At 44.5% G+C, this 23,192-nt stretch overlaps 1 protein-coding gene across 4 annotated transcripts in view; it reads left to right on the plus strand.

Moving 5' to 3' along the window:
- Positions 1 to 23,192, plus strand: part of TENM1 (teneurin transmembrane protein 1) — a 2,006,416-nt gene that overhangs the window by 1,205,034 nt on the left and 778,190 nt on the right. For all 4 annotated transcript variants that reach the window (XM_069612654.1, XM_069612656.1, XM_069612655.1 and 1 more), the window contains 2 exons: positions 8,035 to 8,136; positions 16,557 to 16,751. In XM_069612654.1, the coding sequence (XP_069468755.1) occupies positions 8,035 to 8,136; positions 16,557 to 16,751 (297 nt within the window). The remainder of the gene's footprint in view (positions 1 to 8,034; positions 8,137 to 16,556; positions 16,752 to 23,192) is intronic.

Below are 23,192 nucleotides of genomic sequence, written 5' to 3' on the forward strand. Positions count from 1 at the left end.
GTGGACTGAATGGCAATCCCTCAGGAAGCAGCCTTTCTAAGAGAAATAACTCCTGCAGTCGCTTGCCAATGAGTGTCCCTGTGTCATCCTGTTGCTCCCGCTTCTGCCTGTCTCACAATCAGCCACTCCAATCTGCTTAAATGCCTGGAAGACACCACAGGCATTGAAAACTCTGCCCTCAAGTGGACCTCGACCGTTCCTCAGGACAGAGAAGTTCAGGTCTCTTCAGGACATTTGCTTTTACTGTTTACAATCTCCATCTCTGGACATGTCCAGTGCTCCATCCTCTCCTTATCTTGATCTTTAACACATAAATGGCACCTAATCTGCACTTTATTGTTGTTCTGTCGCCGGGATGTCCTTCTCATGCAGATTGCATTCGGATTTGCTGACACAACGTCTTCCGCCTATAACCTGATCTTGCCGTGTCTCTCTCAGGTTTAGGCCAGGACCTGTGAAAAGAGTCTGTGTCTCAAGGCATCCAGTACCAACGTTATGTATGTGGGCTCTGCTCTGGCCCTTCATTCCCTTTTCCTTGGTTTCTTCTTATAGGCCACGCTGACACCATGGCCCCTTCGGCAAGGAATCTGGGTGTTAATTCTGTGTATCCTCTTTTTGACCCTCAAATTCACACATCTAATTTCAAACTGTACCTCCTCAAGTGTATTCATACTTTCCTCAACTTCCCTCATAAAGAGGACTTTTCCAGAGCCTTGGTCCTCTTGAGGTTGGACTACTTTAATAGCTTTTATGTGGGTCTCTCTGGGCACATAATTTGCCATCTTCAAGTCAATCAGAAGCGTCTTGGACACTGCCAACTCTGAAATACCTCCACTGGTTACCTGCTGAGGCTCATATCACATTGAAAGCCCCCTGTATCATCCACCAGACGTGTAGAGGTCAGAGGGGTTTAATCTACCTTCCACACATGCTGCCCAGGTCTGCCCAGCCAGGTGCCTGGAAACATCCTCTTCCTGGTCTAAAGTGGTCTGGTTTCCCAAAAAAATAATGCTCCATGGCAGGAGCATTAGATCTGCTTGAGCCAGACTATGGAACAGGACCACCCTCACAGAATATACAATCTCTATGATCTTAGGGGGTCTTAGGTCTCATTTCTCCGGCGCTCTGAAATGCCCATTCCTGGGTATCTCTTCTCCACAATGCTGTCAATGTTCCCCTCCCCACTGGTCCACTGCATTAGAGTTCTTGTGGTATAGTTATTGACCTGTTCCATTGCCGGGACTAGTCTGCTTCTGCTGTGTTCGGGTAGAACTGGCCCCTTATTTTTATGAACCCTTATAATGAGCATCCTGGCTCTGTGTGGAGTTTGACTGACTCCATCTTTTACCTGCTACTTATCTGATCTGTGAAGCCAGCCCTTCTCCTCATATCCCTTCCAGTTGTGGTACCTCAAAATGATTGTGATCACAGAGTGCACTTACGCATACAAAATATATGTTATATAAATTGGCCCATATTAATTGGCACTATTGCAACTACTCAGAGAATGTATATTAATTCAAATGACTGCTAAGCCAAAAGCTATGGTAAAACTAAATTGGCAATTTATTTTTGTCCCTGTCATTTCTGCTGGAAGAATCCTGACAAACATCATGATGACGCTGCTTGCTTAAAAAGGATGTTGCTTTAGTATATATAAGACCAAAGATTTGGTAAATTTTACAATTCACTTTCCAATGTGCCTGATGAAAAAACATGGACGATTTATTTCATGTAATCTCCGTTTAGAAGCCCACATGGATATGGACTTAATGATACAAAGTTTGTTATTTGTACCTCCAATTCTACCCAAAATAAATAACAGAGTTAGAAATAGTGCACTAGTAATTAATAATCGCCGATACAACAAAATGATCCTGGTAATTTCTAAATGCCCATGTTTACTTCTCAATTGCCTCCAGCACCTTTTTGTCAGTGTACTAACATCCTTCATAGTTGATGCTGGACAGACACAAAGGGAAAACAATATTCTATCAAATTAGAATGGTGTGGTGTGTTGAGAAATTAAGCCAAGCCACTGCTAGAATCCAAGGAGAACACATTTCATTACAGAAGTGTCCAAACTATAAAGGGAGAGTTAACCCACTACTCCACTGATTCATTTTAGAGCTGTGATAAAAACATTGATCATGAAGGCCATCGCATCGATGGCCACGGAGGTCTCTGAGGAACAGAACAACCCCTGCTGGAAGAACTCTGACCTTGCCTACTAACATGACCAATTAATCGGGATGGCCGAGTTTCTTTACATTGAAGGATTTGGGGCTAATACTCCATCGAGCTAAGGACTGTATTTTAAGAAAACCTGGTAGTGGAGGGTGTTTCAGCCTGAACTGGTCATAGAAGGTGACCCTAGCCCAAGGTTAGCCAAAAGAAACGTGCACATGAAGTGCTATCCGACCAGAGGTCTACACCCTAGAATATCTAGTAACTTCACATCCATTGTCAACAAAAACTCATTATCTTGTGGTGAAAATGTAGTTTTAAGATGGTAGCCAACACTTGTTTTGAGCCGAAAACATCAGGTCTTTTTCAGGGATTTTTCCCAAAAAACTATTGCGTGGCCAATTTCAGATCGACGTTCCTAATCTGTAATTATGAAGATCGGGGCACAACTCGAAATCTAATTCTCCTCCCTTTCCTGTGGGTAAGCACCTTGGACCCCACATTAAGGGACAATCTACTTGTAATTATTCTGTCTCTTCTATTCGTCCAGTCCAATCCGAAATGTATAATCTGTTAGGTTCACGTTACTTCTCATATGGTCATTGGTCGAAGTGAGCGGAAGCAGCTGGGAGCGGTGCTCCTCTACATTTTTTAATTAAGTTTTACTGTTCCTATAATTTGATTTTTAAAAAGAAACCGTTCCGGAATGGTTCCATTTTAAAATTAAAAGTGTGGGAAGAAGTTGAAACTTGACTTTCAGTGCAATGCACTGAACCTTCCCTTAAAAAGCAGGTGCATCTTTTGGGCAGTGTGTACTGTGTGTGGGAGGGGGCGTGGTGAATGAGGGGGTTTGTGGGGAGCAGGTGCAGGCCCACAGCTAACCTAGTTCCACTACTTCTTTTCGTACACTTCAACCACTGCATATAGACCACATTTTGTGCATGTTGTTTACATTGGAATATTCATATTGAAGTCCTATTCTTTTACAAGGTGCGTTAACTCCCATCTTCCATATGCTTATGGAGGTGTGGCGTTCTACGTGTGTACCCGCTGGACGCCACATCTCCATATTCATATCGATCTGATTGCATAGCACTTAATTTGCGAGTTTCTATAGATGGTTGCATCTATTTCCCTGGTGTGGAAAATTTAGAAGAGATCTCCAGTTCAGTGGAGCTTCTTTACCTGGCACCCAGCGACTTTTGGGGTGCAATGGCCCTTGCCCTGGCATTGCTGTTTCTCAGCCTTTTCATCGTCAGGATGAAAGATAGTTTTAAGTGGTAAAGACCCCAAGTGAGCCTCCCAACACATCATGCAGCTGATTGTCCTCTGCACCCGAGGACCCTGATTCTCCCCATCAAGTCTACCCAGATTGCCAGTCAAGACTTCCTACTCAAAAGAGTCCCCCCCAATCAAGCCTTTCAGAGTCACTTGCTTTATCATAATGCCCAGGATGAATATTCCACTTCTGGTTCCAGGTGTTAATATCCCCGCACAAATATCGCCATACAAAAATATTGCCATATTTTTGCTGCAATATTAAGCTATGGAACCTGTGGGGGACATCCCCACAACCCCCATAACTTTTTTTAATGGAGCGGGGGACACCCCTGCAGCCCCTGGTCCTAATTGCTACATAAATTATCCCCACTAATATTTCCTATGGCCTTACCCCACAACCATATATATGGCGATATTATTGGTGGGGATAATATTACCTGAGACCCTTCTTCTGCATGGAGAAGCACCAAGATGCCACCCTGGTACTGTTGACATGCTCAAGAAACTAAGATAGTGACCGTGTAGGCTAAGTGCCCATTGCCAGGCATTTTAGTTATCCTATTGCCCTGGCCTTTACCGTAGGCTATATAGAATGGTTGGGTTCCCCTTTTGCCCTCTGCCTATACAATCAATATAGATGTCTGGAAGGGACACCATTCACTTTCTGTCTGTTTAATCTTCATGACTGAAACACCAGTGGACATAGTGCATAGAAGCCTTTGCGCTCTCTTATACTTCTTCCATCCATTTTGTGGTTGTCTCAAATCCACCTTCTCAGCTTTGTCACCTCAGTGCTCTACTTCTACCTGCAACACATGTTCCTGCTCACCATCTTATCCCCATCTACTGGCAGCTGACCAAGTTAACATAGGGTACCTCATGGCCCCTAACCCCTGGATGAAAGATCTGCCACGTTAAAATTCTTTCCGGCCCTCTGAGATCGTACTGTGTGGCGGACGGAGTACAGGCACACGCGGAGGACCACTAGGAAGGCTGTCTCTTATCTCATCAAATGAATCACTGGCCATGTTATTTCCCACTTTAAGAAAAGTGCCCTCAGTGTTCGCAGCGTTACTTTGTTCAAATAGTGCCACTGATATGATATGATAGGTTATTTATGGCGTGCTTAAGAACCAGAGGTTTCTAAGCGCAGACCCGGGGATAGAACTTGTGTTGCTCCGTGTTGTCTTGCTTCCAAGGCGAGCACGTTGCCGCTGAGTTATCCTCCCGTTACAACCCATGCTCCTCATGTGGTCATTTGAAATGAATAGTCTCTTGAAGAACAAACCGTTGTTGAGGCTTTGCTGCAAAGTATTGCTGCAGTGCCCTCTGACCTGAACCATTTCCAGGTTGGCACTTTTAAGCTCATGTCCTTTCAACATAATGTCTGAGTCGTTTTCCTACTTTTTTTTAAACGGTTATTCAAATGAACATGAACTGATGAAATGAGAACTAATTTTCCTCAACCACGTGTTGTTTAAGCGAAGAAGAGTTAATTATGCTTGTTCAGCAAAATGCAAAGGTCTGTTTACACACGTCAAACGGGCCACACCACTTGGCATTGCTTGTTCTGAATAAAAAGTGGTTTGATAAATACGTACTGAGTGTGTTGCTTTAAATTTTGTTTACGACACTGGCTTAATATGTGTACTTTCACATCCAAGGCTGCAGTTGGCAAATAACAGTCCCTCAAGCTATGTAGTGTAAATAGCAAATTATCGTACCTATTAAAAATGCTAATTGATGCTAACGCCGAACTGCTTGCATGCCCTCTCAAGAGTATGCTGCTGGTTGTTAGATGATGATTGGCAGGGAGACGGCCTTGCAAATAAATTCCAGGCATGCGCAGATTAGAAAGCCTAAGGCTCGTAGACAAAGGGCCTACTCACAGAACGTTTAGCGCAGTGCCAACAAACACCTAGAACCGGGCTTTATTCACAGAGCCATGCAAAGTGTCATTTTTACGGAGCAAAGGCATTTTGCACTGAAAAAGTACTCTTAACATTTAAATGGGCCTAATTGACAACGAAACCACTAAGTCGCACAAACTTTGGCCCTCATTCCAATGTTGGCAGTAAGGGATACCGGGCACCGGTAAGGAGACTGGTGCCGGTAATCCCTTACCGCTCTACTACAAGGTCCCTTAGCGGGTCCCTCCAGTAACGGCTGGACGGGACCCATTAAGGGACCAGGGTGCAAATAACGGTGCTTCACATTCGCGAGCCCGATATTTGTGCCCTCCCCATTCCCATTGAGCAGTATAGGGGCTCAAATGGGAAATGGCTTTTTCAATGGGGACTTACCGGTCCCGCAAAGGTCGGACTACACCGGTAAGTCCCCATTGGGTTGTAGGTCATAGTTTCGAAAACAAAAGGATCGAATGCCTTTTGTTCAGCAGTCAAAGGACTGAAAAAAAGGATCATTTTTTTTTTCTTCTATGGGGGGGTTCCCCCCTAACCCCCTGTTTTCTTTATTAAAAACACTTTTTTTACCAACCCAAACTAAAAATATATATATATAAATAAATAAATAAAAATGTATCCTTTTTTTTCCGATCCTTTTGCATTCGAGCAAAAGGTCATTCGATCCTTTATTTTCGATCCTTTGACTGGACAACTCCCCATTGAACTATACCGGTGCCGGACCCGTTATTGGTGGCAGTCATGGCACAAATAGCGCCATGACTACCACCAATCTCGGAATGAGGCCCTTAGTGCTTTATTGGGAAATAGGCCCATTTAGCGCGGTGCAAAGAGTACCTTTGCAGGGCATAGTGACTTTGCTTTGCAAAAATGCGCTTTGCACCCCTCTGCATTAGGCCCGGTGGAACGTGTGTGTTCGCAGTGCAAAGTCACTCTGCTCCACGCAAAACGTTCCATGAATTAGGCCCAAACAGGAAGGGCCTGATTCACAGAAGCGTTTTATAATTTAAGTTAGTATTAGCGAATTAACAGACGCAAATAAAATATACATTAGAGTGCAGTGAGGGGAATGCCGAGATACGTATTAAGGTGACTCTTCAATAACATGCATGTTGCAGGGGAGCATATCCTCCCGAGGAAATTGTATGAAGAAAAAAGAACCATATGATGCCATGGGGGAAGAGTTCCCATGGATTGCTTTGGTCCTTTAGGAAAGGTTTTGGGCATCAATCTCTGGCATGGGAGGAATGGCCGCAGGGACATCATTTGGGGATCACCAGGGTTTGCAGTTGCAACACCTGAGGTCACCCTTGCTACCCCTGTGGTCTCCCTTGATACTCCTTTTTTTTCAATGTAAGCTCCTGGACTGTGGACAGCGCCATGTGGCTCTTTGTTTCTGGAGTGGCTGGCTTACGTGTTCAGGCCTCTTAAAAAATTAGGGGGTTCCACAGTGTAACACTTTGAGCAGTGACCCTAATTAAAAACAATAGGAATAACAAATAATTTGTCTTTCAAGAATTCTATACAATAATTGCTAGACTCAATAAAGGTTTATTTCAGGCACACTTCAGAGGGTGAGTCACTGATTTAGTCTGTTCTTGAACACCTCAACTCAGCCTTTCATCCTTCTGATGTTGACAAATGTGTACCAACATAGGTTGGGTAATATTGTATGTATATGTGTTCTACATAAAGCGCTTAAGCCTAAGTGCTAACAAATAAAACTTTATCCTTTGGCCTTGGACGTCTGCTTGTATTCAAAGTAATTTGGTAATATGGATCGCTACAAACTGATATTAACAATAAATATGGTGATCCATTCTTGTATGAAATGTATATCGCATTATAGTGATATCGTAACCATATTTTTTGTAGTGTACTTGCTATGTGATGCCATGTCCTGTTTTGTCAAGGGGTGAAAGGTCATGTTCCATAACTTCCTGTGATGCTCCTTTGCGGTGGGGATCAAATGACATCACTTCCTGTGATGTCATTGGAGGTCAAAGGCCATGTGATATCACTTCCGCTACCCCTGGCATTTTGGTGAAATTTCATTCCTGAGTGGCCTACCTGCAAATATGCCAGAGTAGCAGTGGTTGAAGTGAGCCGGAGCGGTTGGGAGCAGTGCTCCTATACTTTTTTTAATGACCTTGTACAGCTCCTATACTTTTATTTTAAAAAGAAACCATTCCGGAATGGTTTTGTTTTAAAATAAAAGTGTAGGAAGAAGTTGAAACCTTCACTTTCAGTGCATTACACTGAACGTTCCCTTAAACAGCAGGTGCAAGTGTTTGGAGGGGTGTATTGTGTGTGGGAGGGGTTGTGGCAATGGGGTTTGTGGGGAGCAGGGACAGGACAGCCGGGAGCATAGTTCCACTACTTCTTTTCGTACACTTCGACCACTGCAAAGTAGTGACGGATACAGTGTTTGTAACTGTGCTTTGCGTTGCTAACACAAACCAGTGAAGAGATGGCACTCTGTGTCTGAATTGATCAAACTGAAGGCGTCAACCACAAATCAAATTTTGGAATATGTTTTTGTTGAGGCACCATGATTAGAGTTTGTTTGATATGTAATAGGGCATTTCATGAAATCTGAAATGCAACATAATGTTAATATTTATTTACATTGTTATTTTTATAGAAATTATGGATGACTGTTCTACTAACTGCAACGGGAATGGAGAGTGCATTTCTGGGCACTGCCACTGTTTCCCAGGATTCCTTGGGCCGGACTGTGCAAGAGGTAATTTGTGTATACTCTTGTAAGTTGTGTAGAATGTAGGCTAGTTTCTACTTGTCATCTGAAATGCAAATTTAGCAAACCATAAATCGTGTAAGTATATGGTCACCATATTAAACGGAGGTCCAGATATGTCCATCTATTCTTCTCCAAAGATGAAGCTGACCAGAATTTGCAAGATCTTCTTGAATTCTGTTAGTCAGCTAATCTGGAGAAGAAATGCTGGCAGTTGTTAAGTTCATTAGCAGGCTAGTGGCCGGTGGGAGAAGTAATCATGATACAGGTTAAACAGTGGGGCACCGACATTGTAACGCGCTTAATACCAGAGACCTCATAGCCAGAAACATCCACAGATCTACGCAAACCATGTACACTGTGGAAAACCTATACGACATCCTAGGACACTCGTATACCTCAGAGTTATGTGTACCTTAGAAAGGGTTTAGGGTCTGAGGAACCCCAACATCCCTTTAAACTGACATGTTCCTTTGAATACCGTATGTATGCCTAAATATACCCCTGAACCTCTTCTTATTCGGGAGGCTCTAAAACCAGACTATTTTAGGTACACATATATCACACACACACACATACACCAGTGTCAGGGTCATTTATGTGTTGGAAATAGCACATGTACCGCTCCATCATAAATTGAAATCCTGTAGGATTCCACAACAGACAATACATAGTCCTCATTTGAACCCAATGTGGAGGGGTAGCAAATCAGCCGCCACCACACAACACAAGATTCAAAGGCACAATCAAAGCCCACATTCAGAGGGACGGCTGGCTACCCCGCATTACCTGTGATATAGTCCCACATGCCACCTCCACCACAGCTCCTCCATCCAGGCACGGTATTCCCAGTCCATGGACCGCATCCCGCATCCCGCTTTCCTCACAAGGGACTACTTCCAGAGAACATGTTGCATTTATGATGGTCAACTTGCTTTGGGCAAAGCTTCCCTTTCATGAAAGGACACACACATGCACGCTCAACTTCCGGAAAAAAAAAAAAAAACACGAAATGTTAGCAGCTCTCCGGAAACAAATACTGTTTATATCCGCGTTTGCGGGCGTTGATGGCCATTAACAGCCCTCAGTACTCGCACAGCTCTTTGCCTGCTCTGACTTGCTTTGTCTCAGGCCGGCCAGCTGTTGATGGCCATCACCAACTAAGAACGCAGGTATGAACACTAAAATGTTTTTGAGATTCTGTTTGCCTCACATATAACTTTGAGGGAATTGTGTAACTAAGAGACCTGTTAAAATCCAGTCTCCCCACTAATGCTTTAGGCTCTTGTTATTTTCAGACATCGCTCTGCTTTGCCTACTATTATTATTAATTTTAATACTCATGGATTAAACTGGAATAAGTAGTAGTTGGCCTCATGAACAATGGTTGACTTAACATACTGATGACATGTATTCATTAGCCTGTGGATTTCTGATTTGTGTTCATTATTTCGCCGACCCTTGCTGGGGGAAGAAAGGCAGCAAGAATGCGAGGAAACTGTTTTTTATTTATTTATTTATTTTTGCATTTGTAAAGCACACAGAACTCCGAGGTTTTGATTAGAACGTACCAGATCGTGGAAGTAGGGGTATTGCTGGGAAATCCCTGAATAGGGCCTAGGCTGTCCCCGCATACAGCAATAAAAGAGGAGCTTCCTGTGCAACCTGACCCAGGTATCCAGGCAGCAACTGTTCCAGGAGCTGCCATTTTCAGCATGTGAGAACATGGATACACGCGCTAGCGCATGAGTGTCAGAGGAAGTACATCTGTAAGCGCTCAAAGAGCACGGGTGATTGATCATTGAGGAGGACCTTGTACAGCTGCTACAAGTATGTTGTTCTGCCTACATTGACACTGCTGCTTCTACAGTTCTGCTGTTGCCCTATTGAACATGAGGTTTGCCTGATCTTAACATGGCAGAAGTAGAAGGTGAGGTCTGCACACTCACCGTTTGTCACTGGATTGCACAGTGTGTGCCAATATGGGTCTGGGTCTTCCATTGCTATCATAGGGGTCGCCAGGCCTATCTAGGGCAATTGTATGAGAATAGACAGGAATGGTGACCAGTGCGGTCTCTACTCATGTTCCAATAGGTGTGTGAACCGTGTGAACGGATCCACCTGTATGTTACGCTATATGTGTCGCAGTAAATGGGGATTTCATCAGAATTGCTTGTAATTGTTCGTTTTTACAAACCCTCAAATACTTTGTTATGGTGTATTGAAGACCTGTATAATAAATAAATGCATTTTTAATGTAGGATAGAACTACTTTAGAGTGTAGGCCCATTTCTTCAGGACTATTAACCCATTCTTCATACCGCACAACCGCCATACCCAAAGCTGAACACAACCCTCCTTTAGGGTAGTGTATGTACATGTCTACCCCATGAGGTAGGAAGGGTAACATTCCCCTTTCGTGGGGCTGCTGACTAAAAGTGAGAGTACTATTCAAACGGAGCCATGCTTTGACCCCGCAGTAATCAAGGAATGGAGATGGTTGTGCAGCTGTGGAATGAAAGCCGGGTGCATGAGCCGATGCTACGATTGTGTTCTAAACAGAGTTGAAGTAGTTCCTTGCTTGAAAAGAACCTGCTTCTAGGTGCTACTTCAGAAGACATGCAGAAGGATACAATCAACCAGCAGCAGCTGGGTCTCCATCTGACAGATGGGGAGGTTTTATCCTCCTCCGAGTTATTGGGAACACGTGGTGATACATTTCTGCATGAACAAGAATATGAAATGTGCTCATTTAACAACAAGGGATTGGAAGCCTTGTGCCAAGGATGTTCACAGATGCACAATCCACATCCATTCAAGGTTTTTGTTTTTTTGCAAGGGCAAAAAAAAAGGGCCTGGTGAAGGCCCTGGCAGCACCAACACCATCACTAAGCTCACAGCGGTGGCATTGTTTAGATGAAAGTTCTAGATCCACTGCACATGATACCAGTGAACATCTGATATGAGTTGACTAAGGATCGCCGCTCAGTATCAACACTGACCTCTTGATCGCTGCCCATTCACTGACATGGGACTGGAATTATTTTTAGCACCTATCATCACCCATCGAAAAGAACTATGCATATGTTTCTGTGTGTCACAAACATGAGTGTAGGGCAAAAGACAATACTATGATATGATATGATAGTTTATTAATATAGCGCCTATACACAATGTGTTTCAAAGGGCTTCAAGGCAAGGGAGGGAACAAGGGAAAATACAATGATATTCTTACAGGCCATGAACAGTAAGGATGTGAAATTAACTATCTCACTTGGGCTGACGACATTTCAGATAGCGCAAGAGCTAAGAAATAGATGAGAAGGAAATGGAAACAGACAGACGACTACCGTACTAGGCCTGACGACATTTATGGTAGAGCCGGAGAAAAACAAAAGGTGAGGGAGAGGGGTGCAGAAGGGGTAGGGGAGGAACAAACAAGCGACTATCGTACTAGGCCTGATGACATTTCAGATAGTGCTGGGGGGGAACAAGCAAGGGGACGGGGGAGGAGACAGACCAGGTTGCTATCATACTAGGTCAAGGACAATTCTGATAGAGGAAGTGCATACAAGAAAGTAAGGGGAGGAGGGGAAAGAAGACTCCACCTGAAAAACCAAGCGGTGCCAGGGAAAGTTCTTCTGACATGGCTGACGGCAAGAGAGAAGGCTATAATCGGAGCTCGCTGTGCGTCTTTGTCTTCCATGATGCCAATGATAATGAAGAGATTGAGACCCAATAGGGCCATGGCGGTATCTTTGATCATCTGCAGCACTGTTGGTTCGGCTTTGGCAGCTGTCAATCAAGCTGGAGTGTTGCGTTTGTGCTATCACAGGTAAAGAGGGTACCCATTTACTGCCTGGAAACAGGGTTTAGCTTAAATGCAAATAAAAATGTGTTTCTGAAATGACCTTCATTTGCACTGATAAGTCTCATTCAATAATGTTCGCTGCACTTGATGTAATACCCTATTTCAAACCCATGTATCCATCAAAAAAGGTAGCAGGCGCTCCTCTCCAGAAAGAACATGGCATGATAACCTGTTCTGAGATGAAAGTTTGCAGCACACGCTTTTTGCTCACTGTAACTTTCACAGATGGGAAATAACAATTTGCATATCAGTCTTTGTCCCCCCCACATGGGTAGCCCAGCACCGAAATGCTTTGGCAGTTCCTCTCTGAACAAGAGTACCTACAGCAACCCCATACACGTGTTTTAGCCTTGTTGGGCCTCATCAGTGAGCTGAAGCTTTGTTTCTCTGAGAACAGTCAGCAGGGAGTCCACATCTGGTTGCCCCCAAGTAACTCAGGGTGACCAACCCCAAGTTCCTTCCAAATATTTCAAAAAGGTAGCAGGTGCTCCTCTCCAGAAAAAAACATGGCATGATAACATGTTCTGAGATGAAAGTTTAGAGCACACGCTTTTGTATTCATCTTCACATATATTTTCTTTGGGGGAAACACAAGTGATTTATACAGGTAAACACCTCACTGCGAGATGCCCAATGAGAGTAGGTATTTATTTAATGTGGTTTTTATAGTGCCCAATAGACCAAAAGGTTTGCCATAGAGCACATGTTTCCTGTTCTAATGCAAATATTCCTGCCTCAGAACGTGCCGATGCCGCGTGACCTGGCAGATCTTGGAATCCGGGATGAGAACAGTGCATCTAGTAACGCACTTGTGGGTAACAGCTAATGGCTTTCCCTAGTGGCGTGAGTGACAGTCAGTGTTGCCAGCAGAGGCGGGCTCTCAGCCACCAATGTTAATGGGCCTTGTACTGCGCACTCTTGCCACTTGCATGGTCTCTTGGCTTAGAGTAGAGCAAATCATAGTTTACAGCTGGTAAGTGACCAGCAGCAGAATCTCTGCCCACTGATTGTGTATGTGCACACATCCGCTCCATTGCCCTTGTTGCCCAAGGATGTGCATTCTTTCACATTTGGAACTCATTACAATGCATTTGCACCAGTGTAGGCAGGCACAGCTCTGCAGGATGTTGGACTGGCCAGAAATATCCCTAATTCAAAAAATCTATATTCGTTGTTTTCACTAGTGCTAATAGGACACAGCAAACATTTCCTCTGTGCAAACATCATTGAAAACCTGTAAATGTTCTTTGCACTTGGACACATTTTGGCTAGTGCTAAGAGTTTTTCCTCATAAAAAAGTGTAAGGAGTCTCTGACATGATGGCAGCCTGCAAGGTACAAGCATGGGCTGGTACGTGCCTCACTGGATCAAAAACCTGCCCACCTTCCTTAAAAGATCCCTGGGGATGCAGTTGCATAGCTGTTAAGAAGGATTTCCCTTAGGTGCAATTTCCCCTCCATTTATGGACCCCCAAATGTTTTGCTTTTGTTTGGCTTAACTAAAATGACCCTTTCCAGTGGAGCACAGCCTTCAAATGCACTGCTCTGAGCTTTTGCTCATTTATTATGGGGAAACTGACACACCCTTCAGGCTGTCAGTACTGGGAAGCTATGTTTTCCTCAGTCTTTGACTATGTTGCCATTTCTTGGTAACTTTTTATCTATGTGCAAAGTACCTTACAGTACTGTGTATAGAGGTCCTTTTTGTTTTATGGCCCTTGCCGCCCTCTAATGATTTTTGGCTGATTGTACAAGTGTGCCGAGGACAAAGTGGCAGCAGTTTACTTTGAAAGTATTTGTACTTCTTTTTATTGAACCAAAATGTGTTTACCACGTTTGGCTCAAGACTGTGGCCAGTGCGGAAAATGGCCATGCCACTAAGTCTTTTGTTCTGTCCTTTGGCCATTTTGTCCCTTTGCCTTCCCCCAGGCCAAGTGACCCGGGTATTCCTTATTTGGGCATGCAGCCTCCTGCATAATCCACCTCTTTCGTGGGCTCCTGCATGTCTCGTGTGCTAGTGCCCAAGAAGAGGGCAGGAACTGTCATGTCCCAATCCACAATACTGTTGCCAGTATCTCTGGTATGCCCGAATGGCTGAAACCACCGTGGACCATGATTGGCCCACACCTGGCGTGAATGCAAGAGAGCAGATCTTCCATTGGCTATCTCAGATTTGAGCGCGAAACGAATCTTGGAATCTTGAAGGGGCTCTGCATCCATTCCAGGTAGATCCCCTGAAGTTCACACTGAACTACAGAAGGAGCCAAGTATCCTGAAATGAAGGAGCAGACCTGTGGAACCACCAGGGACATGCTAGATGGTTTGGAACCCTGACCCAGCTGTTGTTCGATCATACCCCTGCTTTTGTACTGATCACAGAAGGCCTGCAAGGGTGCTTCGACCCTTTGGAGTAGTGGGACCAACTACTCTGGACACCTCCTGCTTACCCTCAAAAAGAGTCTCTCCGGAAGTGTTCCTGGGCCATCCAGTGAACTGACCAGCCCGAACCCGGGGTATCATTTAGGAGCACTGCCATCCTAAGTTGACACTCATGACTTTGAAATTCACTAACTTGTGGTCCTGGGCCCTCTCCCATCAAAACACTTAATCGTAACGCCTCTCGGTCGCAATTTATGAGAGTGCACCATGCCATGAGAATTTGCAGTCCCTGTGTTACCCTGCTGTGGTGACAGTCATTGTAGGAGACTTGCATACCTGCGCCCCTCGTCCTTGAGACGTGCTGCACTGAAACCCTCCTCTTTTCTTCATCGAGAGCTGAGAAAAGGCTACTGTCCCACCATGGACGATCGTCCCGTCCTGCAGCCGCTGAGAGCCGGAGTGACGTGTAACTACAGTTATTGAACTTACAAGCGACCTGGCATAGACTGGCAAAGTTTGGCCTAGACTGTGTTGAGTTTCGGTGAGTACATGTATCACTTATCGGTGGCCCCCTAGCACAGCCTTTGTTCTTTACGCATGAGAATCCCTGAAAAGATACTCATCCTAGTTAGGATCTATCTATTCCAAAAACTCGAAAGTCCCTCTACCTGCAAGGATAGACCCTCCTTGAATAATATGACACTGTTCTTCATCACCTAAAGCCCCTTCCTGAACTACTAAAGCTCCCTGAAGAGGACCCGCTTTCACTTTTACGTACAACTGTGCGTTGTTAATGCACTGCTGTACATTTGAGCATAAGGCTCCCCACTTCGTAGGGCTGGACTACATATGTTAGGGATCGACTGTGAAGAACTGCGAGTGCAATATTTGTGTTAACTCTTCTGTTGCAAGTTGTGGTTGTGTGCTCACCATTTTCCGCATTAGGCGAAACGCATTTGTGTATATGGTAAATAGTGTAAGGCGTGCATGGTAACTGTTATTACTGTGGTTTATTTGTGTTTAGTTATAAGGCCTATAATAAATGTATTTTGATATACACTTGTCTAAGAGTATTCTGTGGAGTTTTACTGTGTGTGCTCATTGTGGGCTTCCAATCACTCTCACCCCTCCTGAGACCTAGTCTTGACCACCTGCCAAACTACCTTAGTTTGGTCTGATTTGTCCAGCAGGTTCCCCTGTTCCACTAAACTAGGGTGGCCTCCTAAACCTTTTGCCCACCAGGTCAGAGTTTAGAAATGCACCATAACAGTAGCAGTCTGTCATACTGTGTCACAGTAATTGCAAAAGCAATGTATGGTCATAGTAGCTTATTACCAAGACAGCATCAGGGTGTTGGATCGTGTGCAGATCACTCTGAAACACTGGTAGATTGCTGAAAACCTGAGGAAAGTCGTTAATGTGGATCAGCCAGCCACTTGCAGAATGTAACCAACGTATGCAATCTGTGTAGTTGCTGGATGAAACACTGAGCAACATGAGCAAGGAATGTGAGGTCACTAGTGGCAAGAGAGAACCGGCAGGTGTTAAGGAAAGAGAATTAATTACAGGACGAGTTAGGAATTACTCATGGTAGCCAAGGATGCTTTAAAGGCACCATTTGAAAGTTCTTGCCAGGCTCTGCTTCAAACATATTGCTGTAATACAGGGGTTGGCGGACGAGGGCTTCAACAAAACACAGTGAGTTTTGTACAATAATGTTAGCAAGATTTAAAGGTGCTTACTGTGTATTTCCAAAGGTTAATGTATTAATGACCGAAATCAGGAATTAGTCAAATCCTTACAATGACATGCAGTCAGATATGCCATATTTTTTTTAAGTTCCACAGCAGAAAGCTTGGCAGGCATACGTGCACATGGATACATAGAAAGTGGATGAAACTGGGCACTTACATTGCAAAAGTTCCACATTATTTATTTTTTTATTTATTTTGACATTTGTTTAGCGAACCTGACCAGGAGGCATCTAGGAATCATCATTATATACCTGCTTTAATCAAAGCTTCCTGTCGACAGACCGATGATTGCTTACAGACCATCTACACCCGTCTTAAAGCCTTTACGTCAGGATGCAGCAATGCTATGTGTCTATATTGGGCAGAGAATGTAATGACTACCTTTTGCTGTTGTTCTTCTTTTAGATTCTTGCCCCATCCTATGCAGCGGCAATGGTGAATATGACAAGGGGCACTGTGCGTGTCGCGATGGCTGGAAAGGGCAAGAATGCGATGTACCCGAAGAGCAATGTCTTGACCCAACCTGCTTCGGGCACGGAACCTGCTTAATTGGCATCTGCATCTGCGTGCCCGGGTACAAAGGGGACATCTGCGAAATAGGTGGGTGAAGAAGAGCCATTTCCACAACAGGGGCAATGCAGCCCTGTCAAAACTGACTGATCAATGTGATCATATACACACACAAAAACATGTGTGCCTGAAAACGTGTCCTGCCCTGTGCATCAGGCTATGCAGTGTACACGGTAATGCAGTGGGCAAGTCTCAAAAAAGATCACTAGATTGTCAATTCCTTCGTAGTATGTTTGTATGTATGTATGTATGTATGTATTTATTTATTTACTTATTTATTTATTGGGTCGGGCAACAGTGGGTGTACTGCCTCCAACTTATTTCACCATGTTTAGCTGGAACACTCAGTTGTAGGTTAGTCATGCAGGCATGTGTAGAAACAGCTCTTAGACATGGTGAATACTAATTCAGCTAATATTAATTTCATGTTTCATGCACTTTGTCTAAATGTTCTTTCAAAAATCTGCTGTGTCGTTTATGGCCCCTTGGCCCAAGGTCACCAAAAAAACTCACCTCCCAAAGGTTCGTAGTTGTGATAATAAATGATGATCTCGTGCAATATTGAGTGGGAAAGGACGTGCCTATCTCCACTAGTTTTAGTTTAGAATTCTGACTTCATTTCTACGAGTATTTACATTTTGTGCTGCAATGTGTACCTGGGTTCTGCATCAATTAGGATCACTTCTGAAGGCACACTTGGTTACTGTGCTGTTATCCAGCAACATGTGCCTCCCCCATCTGAAGCACATCCCACAAGAGTTTACATGTCTTTGTAACGGCACTTTTTATGTAGAATGCACATACACCGAAAATATTACATTTGTGTGGGGATCCCAAAACCCTGTTTCCCACCCCTAAAAACCCACTCCAACCATTTACCCTAAAGATGTAACCCTTTACCTCACCCCCACGTACATTTTCATTATGTTTTTCATTATAAAAGTTGTGTTTAATGTGCATGTCTACATAAAAAGTTCGTTATAAATACAGTATACTGTTCCCCTTCACTTTCTGTGTTCTCGTAGAAACCTATTCTATGTAAATTTAGGCACAAGCGCCTAACAAGGACCTACGGCTTAAGTTCCTTTTTGTACACAATGGCTTACGCCAGAGTAAATCACAACTTTTTCCCAGGTCTGGATTGTATTTAGGGCTGGAGAAATTGTGTTGATTTCCCTGATCCCCCAATGCACTTTTCATCAAGTGTTTCCTTTTAAGATCTAATGAAAACTTTTCCTTGTTTAAAAAAATAAGTGTTTTACTTTACGTACCACTCAATGCAAGTTTTGATATTGCTTATTAGACTAAAAGGAATTATTACACAGAGGTAGAACAATGCTTACGTATTTCGAAGTCTATTGGACTTCAAAAATGAATGTATTGTTCCACCTCTGCATGATACGTCCGCTTAGTCCACTAACGGTACCACAACCTGTGTGTGATTTGAAACTGGAGAAACAAAATGTCAAACATTTTTTATTTATTTTATTTCTTTGTCATTTGTATAGCGCCTTTACACTTAAGACACGCTTCAAAGCGCTCCAACGCAGGGAGGGAGAGTAGATAAGCAAATAGAATTGACATTCTTAATAGGCATTGGAGAATTCAGAATACGCAAGTGCTATGCGTTTGGAGGTACAACATAGAACAAAGGAATACCAACTTGTTACAACAAATTACATACTTATTGTATGTGGTTGATGGTCGTTTCAGTAATTCAAGAGCTGTACATAAAAGGAGAGAGGGGAGGGAAGGGAAAGATGAACAAGGCAATGAGTCCATCATACGTGCCAGACAGTGTTTCTGATAGTGATAAGTGCATGAGACAAGTAGTAGGAGAGGAGCAAGGAGGGGTGACAGGGAGAGGCACACTATGCAAAGAACGAAAGAGGCTGCCGGTGTAAGAGGAATGTAGAAAAAAGGGGGATGCCAATCACAGTTCTGGCCAGTCTCTGCGAGGCTTAGTAGATAAGTGGGCACAACTTCAGAACAATACGTGGGGGTGCCAGGGATGTATGCAAAAAGGATCACAATGAGTGCAGTGCATGAAAAGGGTGCAAGATGAAAAGAGCACACCATCAAAAACGATTGTAAACAGAGCACAAAGCAATGCATAATGTATGCAGTGATGTAGAAGGCACAACCACCTAGATCCTCATTTAAACAGAGCACAATGCAATATGGGTGCAGTGATGTAAGAGGCACAACTTCCTAAATTCGAATGTAAATAGAGCCCAATGCAATGCAGAATGGATGTAGTGATGTAAAAGGCAAACCACAAAGAACAATTATTAAAAGAACACAAGTGCTGTTAGAGCAGTAATCTAGGAAGGAGAGGTAGAGGGGCAGAGTGAAATAGCCAACACTTAAGGTGGTTCAGGTGTTAGGGAAGAAGGCAACAGAAAAGTTCAGCCTCACTAATGCTGTGAAAACAAAAAGAAGATATCGAGGCTGAGTACCCCAAAAAGAAATACATCAAACACGGGTTACAAAGGAACATACAAAATATCTTTATTTTATACTGAACAGTTTCAAAGGACAAAGCAACAGATAGCTATCGGCCCTCAGTACAACACAGCGAACTACAGCGTGGGTCGGTGTGCTCAGTGAGTGGGACTGTACATTAGAATAGTCGCACTCTTTATACCCTCGAAATCATGATGTTCAACCCATTTCCCAGGATAATATAAGTTAATACATTACGGATCTAGGGTTCGTGCCGAGTTCGTACATCTGTACATTTAGGGTTTACCTTTAATGTATTCACTAACAAGCCTCAATGGCAACAGTATACCTTAGAATTTCATGTTAAGCCTTCTCAAACAGTTTTATACAATGTAGTCAAGCAAGTTTTCACATTTCAGTATTTGAATGCATTGTGTTTAACATATGCTCATGGATTAGCTTTGTTGGTGCAAGCAATCCTCTACACACAGGTCAGCGAAGGAGAAGGTCTCAGTTCATGACCCCAACATGTAGCCTGCAGGCAAGTTATACATTAGTTTGTACACAGAGGTCAAGACGGCCATGTTGCATTCGGAATTACATTGTCCACCATCTTAGAACACAGGGTGACTTTAGAGGGAGAATCTAAAATGGCAGATAGATCTAAAATGGCGGTTTACACTGATCTAAGGTCAAGACCTTGCAACGCGGTTTTCCTCGCAAGTGGCTTATAAACAGCTTGGCGTAGGCCAATATACATATATTCGTACAGTATAGGAGGCACGATATAATTTTCTGTTCGACAATGCATTCCAAAAAGAGGAGGTCCAGGAGCCAGGTTAATGTTGGAGAAGGAGGTACCCAGTGGGCATGGCATGCTTTAAAGGAGCATGAGGGTTGGGGGGGCAGGGCCACCCATGCCCAGGCGGGGCAAGATAGGAGCCTTTGAAGACAGCCTTAGAGGGAGTGTCAGCTCCACACCTGTTGGCTCCCCCATTGGCTCTATGAATAATGATGGAGCCAATCATTGCAGCCGAAGCGAGGGATGGAAATCAGGCACTCCAGTACCTGGTGGACTTCAATGCCGTCGGCCATATTTAAAAAGAACACAGGCCACGGTGGATGGAGGCCCAAGGGGGCTCGATGGTGCTGGACAGTCATTTTCAAGCAGTTTTGCTGCACAACACATAATGCACGCAATCTAGGAAGCACATGGTTGTTTCCAGATCAAAGAGCAGAAAATGCGCTTGTGTCGGAGCACTCAGGGAAAAAAGTGAAATATAAGTGAAGAAACCTGCTGGGCTTACCAGGTGGAGTGGCAGGGTGATCCTGCCCATGCTGGGATGCAGAGAGGTTGGAGGAGGTGAGGGCAGGCCACCAGCTGTGTAGAATGAGAAGAGACTATGCATGACATAGGATTAACATTCTCAGAGATATCATTCTAAACAATAGGGATTCACAAAAAGGGATGCAGCGCAGGTACCCACTTTACATGTGATATTTACACATGAGAAAAATTCCCAAATCATAAAAAGAAACAGATGTGTACATTTTCCAGATGTTTGACTCAGCTCTTTGAGCCCACTCACAAACTACTTGAGTGATGTGCATTTCCCTTTCCTTTTATAAACATGGTGCATTTTACTCATTTATACATTTGACATGTAATGTGGGAGCGAGTGTGACCCACCATGTGTTCAATAAATAAAACACATTTGTGAATCTACTCCTAGATTTGTAAAGTTATGATATGATTAGATGTGATAAGTAATTTATAATGTGCCTGTACACAAGTGTTACTAGGCGCTAAAGGACAAGGGAGGGAATACAGAGGGAGGACAAGACAAACATTTTTACTAGGCCTTGTGTCATTCAGATCGTGCAAGTGCGATTACGAGACTTGCAAGGGGAAAGGGAGGGGGGGTGCAAGGAAAAGGGGAGGGGAAAACAGGCCAGCAATGCTCTGAGTAAGTGCAGCCAGGGCAATGCGGCTCTGGGTAGAGCAAGGAGAAAAAGGGACTGTATGGTTACAGTTACAGCCCCTAAACGCGTGGTAGGCCCATAGGAAGTGCAAGGGCGACTGATCAAGAAAGAGCCTGGTACCCAGTGAGACTATGAGGCTAGCCAAGTAACCAGTTGGCACAGCAGACAGGCAGGTCAGGTAGGTCCGCAGGGGAAGGCGAGAGAGAAAGCAGAGGAGAAGAGGAAAGTTTTGAGCTGCTTCCTGGAACTTCAGGTGGTCCGGCTCAAAGTTTGAGATAGGCACTCAGGCCAGTCCAGAGGGAGCACCTGCAGAGGAGAGAGATCTACCCCCCACTCTCAGCCTGGAAAAAGCTTCTAACACTCAGAGAGTTGGAGGTAGTGAGCGAAGGGCTTGAGAAGAAAGGTAGTTTGGAAGAGAGCTTTGGATGTAGTGCGGGCCCCGGCCCCAGAAAGCCTTGTGGACAATGCAAAGGGTCTTGAACTTGATCCTTGCATCCACCGGGAGCTAGTGGAGAGATTTCGGGGCTGGAGAGATACAGTCACTGGGCTTGAGGCCAAGGATAAGTCTTGCAGTCCTGTTCTGGATTAGTTGCAGAGGGAGGACAGTAGAGGAGGGCAGATTGAGAAAGAGGCTGTTGCAGTAGTCCAGCCTAGAGAGAACCAGGGCTCTAGAGACCGTGAGCTTCTGGCGGAAAGTGAGAAAGGTAAGAGTTCTTTGGGGAGGTCCAGCTGGTAGTGGGACTTCTTGGTGATGTCTGAGATGTGATGAGAAAAACAGAGATTGGATAAGAAGATGACACCAAGGTTTTTTACCTCTGAGGAAGGCGAAGGAAGAGGGCCCAAGGCTGGCGGGCAGAGATAGAGGGAGGGAGAGCAGGGGCAGGGGTCCCAATGAGAAGAATCTCTGTCCTAGTGGCATTAAGGCAGAGATCTTGCATGTGCACCAATCAAGGATCATGGATAGAAAGTCAGGAATGAGCGAGAGAGGAGAGGAGGCTGAAGGGAGCCTGAAGGAAAGCTACATGTCATCCGCATAACACTGAACGTTTGGAGAGAAGGTAGAGATCAGGTGGGCCAAAGGGGCCAATTTGAGTTTGAAAATGCATGGTGAGAGGATAGAGCCATAGAGCCATGGGGAATGCCACAGGTAGATAGAGAGGGGTGGTGGAGAGAAAGTGACCAAGTTGGACCTGGGATGGGTGGTCCAAGGGGAAGGAGGTCAGCCACTCCAGGGCCTGATCCGTAATGCCCAGGTTCTCACAGAGTCGATAGATCAGGGTGGCGTGTTTGACCATGTCAAAAGCAGAGGAAAGATCAAGGAGGATGGGGACAGAAGGAATGCTGGAATCAAGGTTAGAGAGCAGACCTTCACAGGTGTTCAGGAGACAAGTGTCTTTGCCTCTGGTGTCTCTGAAGGCAGACTGATGGTCATGGAGACAACCAACAGATTCAGGGTGGAGAGTATGCTGGGAGATGGCCATCCTTTCCAAGAGGTTGCCCAGGAAAGGGGTGATGGAGATTGGGTGATCGGTTGCCGGGCAGATAGGATCGGCGGACGGCTTATTGAGGAGAGCGCGCACACAGGAATGCTTAAGGGATAAGAGGAAACTTGAAGTGGAGTTATTACAGACATCACCAAGGCTGGAGCGAGGGGGTCAATATGGCCTTTGATGGTTCCGCAGCAGCACCTGTTTAGACAACACCTTCATAGATCGGACTTGTCTAGAAACCTCATCAGATGTTATCAGAGAGAAAGAGGAAAAAGAGGAGAAAGGAGGAGTAGAGGGATAGATGGCCAACACAGGGCTGAGAAAGGAAAGTGGGAGTGGAAGAAGAGATAGATGACAGGATGTCATAAGCTTTAGCAGAGAAGTGAGAGGCCAGAGCCTTGCAGATTTTAAAGAGTTTCTACCGTGTTGTTAGAGGCTGCAGAGATGCAGGCTTGAATGGGTGCTCTCTTCTTGGACAGGGCAGAGAGTCTGTATTGCCTTTGGAGCAGGCGGCAGGCCAGTTTGTCAGAGGATGCGCCCGAAACCTCTCACT

The sequence above is a fragment of the Ambystoma mexicanum genome, chromosome 5p (genome assembly GCF_040938575.1).
Source record: "Ambystoma mexicanum isolate Mex_15411 chromosome 5p, UKY_AmexF1_1, whole genome shotgun sequence".
Classification (NCBI taxonomy): Eukaryota; Metazoa; Chordata; class Amphibia; order Caudata; family Ambystomatidae; genus Ambystoma; species Ambystoma mexicanum.